The sequence below is a fragment of the Sorex araneus genome, chromosome 1 (genome assembly GCF_027595985.1).
Source record: "Sorex araneus isolate mSorAra2 chromosome 1, mSorAra2.pri, whole genome shotgun sequence".
NCBI classification, from domain to species: domain Eukaryota; kingdom Metazoa; phylum Chordata; class Mammalia; order Eulipotyphla; family Soricidae; genus Sorex; species Sorex araneus.
In genome coordinates this window covers 3,737,939-3,743,938 of record NC_073302.1, presented here as the reverse complement: position 1 = coordinate 3,743,938, position 6,000 = coordinate 3,737,939, and the positions used below count along the sequence as shown (strand labels likewise).

Genomic DNA, 6,000 nt, shown 5'->3' with positions numbered 1-6,000 from the left:
TATCAGGGCACCATCATGATTGCTGAGCAGACTATAAAGTGACTATTCACTTTTTTGTTTGTTTGTTTGTTTTCTGTTTTTGGGTCACACCCGGCGATGCTCAGGGGTCACTCCTGGCTCTGCACTCAGGAATTACCCCTGGCGGTGCTCAGGGGACCATATGGGATGCTGGGATTAGAACCCGGGTCGGCCGCGTGCAAGGCAAACGCCCTACCCGCTGTGCTATCGCTCCAGCCCCGACTGTTCACTTTTATAATGAAGAGCACTCTGGCTCGGGGCAGAGAGACAGTCGGGTAAGGAGGTGGGGTGGGTGCCTCGAATGCAGCAAGTCATGTCCTATGCCCGCACCAGCGACGGTCTCCTGAGCACCCCCAGGGGTTACTCCTGACCACAGAATCAGAAATAGCCCCTGGAAACGACAGGGCATGGCCCCAGCCCCCACACCCAGGAAAGGAAGCTCTAGCTAGAATATTGATAGCACCATAGCACTGCACTGTCGTCCCGTTGTTCATCAATTTGCTCGGGCGAGCACCAGTAATGTCTCCTTGTGAGACTTGTTACTGTTTTTGGCATACTGAATATGCCATGGGTAGCTTGCCAGGCTCTGCCGTGCAGGCGGGATACTCTCGGTAGCTTAGCCCCTCTTGGACTCTCCAAGAGGGATGGAGAAATCGAACCCAGGTCAGCCACGTGCAAGACATACACCCTGCCCGCAGTGTATCACTCCAGTCCAGAATATTAATATTAGCTTTAAGAGATATTCATGGGGGTGGAGGTTCAGAGCATAGTACAGGGGGGACGGCGTTTGCCTTGCACAGGGGTGATTTCTGAGTGAGAGCCAGGAGCAACCCCTGAGCATAGCCATGTGTGACCCCAAAACAAAAACAACAAAAAAAGATATTCACAAATAGGCAATGGAGAATCTTGGGCATTTTGGTGTATGTGTGTGGGCACAATAATTGTTGTACACCAAAAAGTTAATATTAGAATTATGTAACCAGGACTGGTGTGATAATGCACTGTGTAGGGCATGTGCCTTGTATTTTACTGACCCGGGTTCGATCCCTGGCACTTCATATGATCCTCTTAGCCCCGCCTCCAGGATTGATCCCTAAACGTAAAGCCAGGAGTAAGCCCTGAGCACAGCCAGATGCGGCCTCAAAACAAATTAACAAATTAAATATATATTTGTAAGAAACCCTATTTAAACCATGCCACCTCAATAACAATATGATTTGTGGTGTTTAGGCCTTACTCCTGGCTCTGTGCTCAGAGCTTAGCCCTGGCAGGGACAATATGGGGTGGTGGAAATTGGACCCAGGTTGGCAACAATAAAATATTTTTAAATAAAGTTCAGTATTGAAGACATAGATATGTGAAGTTTATTTTAACTGTTTTCTTTTCTTGTCTTATTGCTTTGTCTAGTACTTCAACTCTGTGTTGAATATTAGGATGATTATTTTCAATCTTGCTGATTAAGATGTGATTAGACACATTCAGTTGATCTGACAGTAAACCAATCTTTTTCATGAAGCCAACAAAAAAACACACTGAATATCTAGTGTGAGTCAGATATCTCTCAAAGTGGCATATATGAGCTTTTTGTTTTCTCTTGTTTGTTTTTATTTCTGGGCCACCCAGATCACAGTGGTCACTCCTGGCAGGCTCAGGGGACAATATAGGGTGGCAGTGCTTGAACCCGGGTTAGCTGCACCATAAGTGTCCTATCATTGTACTATTGCTCTAGCCCTAATTGTCATTTTCTTAATCTTACTCATGTTTCTTTTCTTTTTTTTTTTAATGTAGGAGCACTGCTATTTATTCAGCCGTTGATTCAGCTTATTGAATTGGGCATAAACTCCACAATCTTACTCATGTTTCTTAAAAAATTTCAATGGGGGGGCTGGAGCGATAGCACAGCAGGTAGGGCATTTGCGTTGCACGTGACCAACCTGGGTTCGATTCCCAGCATCCCATATGGTCCCCGAGCACCGCCAGGAGTAATTCCTGAGTGTAGATCCAGGAGGAACCCTTTTGCATTTACAGGTGTGACCCAAAGAGAAAAAAAAAAATTTCAATAGGGGCCAGAGCCATAGGACAGTGGGTAGCACGTTTGTTTTGCATACGGCTGACCCAGGTTCGATCCCCAACATCCCATATGGTCCCCCAAGCACCTCCAGGAGTGATTCCTGAGTGCAGAGCCTGAAATAATACCCGCCTGGGATGTGACCCAAAAAGCAATACGTGAATAAATTAATTAAATAAACAACCAGCACTTTACTTCTCTAACAAGACAAACTTATTCTCAGGCACCCTAGACTGGGGAAATACACAGGCGTCCGCACGGTCACACCCCTGAGGACGCCAGTTAAGAACAGGATGTGTGGGAACCGTCACCTCCCTCCCCTCCCTGCGGCCTAGAAAGGGCTGGGTTCAGGCCGGGGGGCCTTGGCTGACCTGGGGGGCTGTGCCGTCGGGCCTGCTGTCCCTTCACCCCCACTCCGAGTAGCGTTACCCGCTCCTCTGAATCGTGTTTCCCTGGGCGCCCTGTGCGAGACGGGTTCTCTCCCCTTGGCCTTGAGGGAGATTCCTGGACACAGGCCGCCTTGAACCGCTGTCCGGAACTCCTGCCCCGCTGTCTCCCTGAGTCAACCCAGAACTGGCACAGGTAGGAACGACTCAAAACCAATAGCTGTCCTGGGCCCCTGGAGAACTCAGACACCACCAGACTGCATCTTGCATGCAGCAACCCGAGTCCGGCCCCCGATGGCCCAGAGGGACGCCTGAGCACCCACCAGCAGGAGGGAGGCGTGAGCCCCGCAAAACAAGAAGCCAACCGTAATGCCAAGCTCGTAAGAATCTTGCAGGTTGGTCCCTCTGATCCCAGTTGTACAAACCAGACCCAGAAGATTGCAGTGAGGACCCGTCCAAGACTGCACAGCAAGTAAATGACCCTGGCCAGATTTAAACTCAAGTGCTCTCCCTGGCCCCGCCATTCCCAGACCCTCAGGTTGGCCCCACTGCCGGACACTGCATTTTAGAACAGATGGTTTTTTGTTTGTTTTGGTTTGGGGGCCATACTGGGCTGCTCAGGGCTTACTGGCGGTGTTTGGGGGTCCGAATGGGGTTCCGGGGATCGAACCTTAGTCAGCTGTATGCAAGGCAATCAATCACTCTACCCGCTGTACCACAGCCCCAGCCAGATGTTGCAAACATCACCAGGAAGGGCTGGAGTGATGGTACCACAGGGAAGGCGCTTGCCTCGAGCACAGCTGAGCTGGGCTAGGGCCACAGCGCCCTGGGGGGTCCCCCACGGCCCACCAGGAGCGGTCTCTGAGCACAGAGCCCAGAGGAAGCCCTGAGCATCGCTGGGTGTGCCACCCTAAAGTCACCAGGAATGTGTATTAAGGGCTCCCGAGCTCTCGGGGACCCCCCGCGTGTCCCTTTAACCCTCTTAACACCCTTTTCAGAGTGGAAGCCGCTAAGAGAAACCGTCTAGACTGGCAGGAAGTGCAAGGTCTGGATTGAAGCCCGAGGCTGGAGCCAACCCACCGTCATTCTGAGGAGGGAGCCAGCCCGCCCCCTGCACGCAGGCGGGACGGACGGGGCGTCCCACGTGGCAGCCGGGCTCCTGAGCACATCACCAGCCTTGGCCTGGACCCCCCCTGACCATGTAGCAATGGAAAGGCCACGACCCGACAGTCTCAGTGGCTTTTCCATTTGCAGAAGGGGCGCGGCCTTTGCTGCCTCAGTTTCCCCACTTGTCATCACAAGAAATGGAATGTACGGGACCCCTCTGCCCCCTCCCCCTGGACATCCTCACACTTCGGTCCTAGGTCCTCCACTGGGCAGGATCAGTGCCAGCCCCACCCCCTGACCCCTGTCCAGTGCCCAGGAGCTTGGCACAGGGCCTGATTTAGCTTCTGTGACTGGGAGGACCTGGGGGCCAGAAAGGGCGTCAGGGCAGAGGTGCCCGTGAGTGCTGGTGCCCAGGCCAGTGGGGGCTCACTCAGTCCCACTTGGGCTGTCCCTTGCCGGGGAGACAATGGCATGTGGAGGCTGGTTCCAGGGCTGGAGCTGGAGGGAGGTGTGGGAGTCCGGGGCACGGGTACCGCCCCCCACCCCAGCTGTGGCGCCTCAGTCTCTCACCCCAGGGCATCCCCTCTGGCCTTCCCTTGAGAAACAAAAACAACCCCCTAGCCCCGCCACGCCTGTCTCATCTGTCAGTCTGGCTAAGTCTGTGCGTGTGTGTGCGCGCGCGCATGTGTACGCGCGTGTGCGCTCACGTGTGCGCGCGTGTGCTGCGTGTTTACTGTGTGTACCCGCGGAATCTGGAAGGAAACGCTTTCCAGTCGGTTGGCTATTCCGGGGAGGGGCTCCTGGAGCGCTCCGCGTGGGCACCAAGGCGTGGGCCCGGCGGGGACCTCCCCTGCCCCGGAGTCAACCTGGAGGGTTTCGGGTTTTTTTTTTTCCTAGCACCGAGTTGGGGCGCACGGGGGGCAGGGGTGGGGGTGTTGGCGATCTCTCCCGCCCCCACCCTGCGGAGGAATTTGTGAAATGAGGGGGCTGTCAATTTCTTCCCTCACCTCCCTCCGGGACATTTGTGGGGGGTGGCCTTTAAGAACCCACAAGCCCCTGAGCCTCCACACCCCCGCCCGAAAAAGTGGGTGTGGAGGGTGCGCAGGGGACACCCCTTTCTTCTCCCCCCCCGCGACCCCACCCCCACCCCCCGCCTCCCGCTCCCAGTCCCCAGGCTCTGGCGGGCCCCGGCGCGGGACCCCCCGCCCCGGCGTCCGCCGGAGGGTGGGGGCGGAGGAGGGGAGCGGAGGGGAGGGGAGAGGAAGGGGGCGAGGTCTGCGGCTTTGAGGGGCGCGCGGCCGCGGGAGCTGCTGCGAGCGGCCGGGGCGGAAAGTTCGCTTCCCCGACGTCAGCGCGGGCGGGCGGCGCGCGGGGCCGAGCGCGGGGCGGCCGGGGCGCTCGCTCCCACCGCGCCCGATCCGGCCGCCACCCCGGGCGGCTCGCGGCATGGACGGCGCGCCGGGCGCCGCCTTCGCCCTGGACAAGCCGGCGCTGGGCCCGGGGCCGCCGCCGCCCGCGCTGGGGCCGGCCGACTGCGCCCAGGCGCGCAAGAACTTCACGGTGAGCCACCTCCTGGACCTGGAGGAGGTGGCGGCGGCCGGGCGGCTCGCGGCGCGCCCCGGGGCCCGGGCCGAGGCGCGGGAGGGCGCGGCGCGGGAGCCGTCCGGGGGCAGCAGCGGCAGCGAGGCGGCGCCGCAGGAAGGTGAGTGCGGGCGCGGGGCCGGGGCACCGGGTCGGGGTGCGGGCAGGGCGCACCGGGTCCGGGTGCGGGGCAGGGCGCACCGGGTCCGGGTGCGGGCAGGGCGCATCGTGGCAGGGCGCGCGGGGCCGGGGTGATGGGCCGGGGTGCGGGGCAGCGCGCACGGGGCCAGGCGCGCGGGCCCGGGCACACCCGACTGGGGGTGCGGGGCATCGAACGCCGGGCGGGAGGTGCGGGGCGGAGAGTCGGGGCGGAGACCCCCCCTGCGCGGGGCTGGGCCGGGGCTCGGACCGGCCAGGGCGTGGGAACTGAGGAGCTGAGGGGATGCGGGGCAGCTCGAGTTCGAGGCGGGCGAGGTCCCACGTCGGCCGGGGCGAGCACCCGGCGGGAAGCCGAGGCGGGGCGCCGGGTTTCGGGGGCCGGGTCCGAAGGCGCCGGGGAGCGAGCGCGGGGACCGGCCGCAGCCGCCGTGAAGTTCCCGGTGCCCGACGCGGCGTGCGCGGGGCCGGGCCGGGCGCGCGGGGCCGCGGGCTCTGAGTCACCGCGCCCAGGGCCGCCTTTGTGCTTTTGCGCCCGGCCCCAAGGCGCAGCCCGCGGGGCCCTCCTGCGGCCGGGTTACGGCGGGGAAACCGAGGCATCCCGGGGCGCCCGAGCTGGCTGCTGATCCGGCTTCTCCAGGACACCCCACCAGCTACGACTCGGGCGCTGCTTGGGGGGCGACG

The 6,000-nt window shown here is 60.1% G+C and overlaps 1 protein-coding gene across 1 annotated transcript in view; it reads left to right on the top strand.

Annotated features, from left to right (window-relative positions):
- The first annotated feature begins 5,025 nt into the window (after window positions 1-5,025).
- Window positions 5,026-6,000, top strand: part of PRRX2 (paired related homeobox 2) — a 42,261-nt gene continuing 41,286 nt past the window's right edge. The window contains exon 1 of the mRNA XM_055122476.1: window positions 5,026-5,281. Coding sequence (XP_054978451.1) covers window positions 5,026-5,281 — 256 coding nt within the window. The remainder of the gene's footprint in view (window positions 5,282-6,000) is intronic.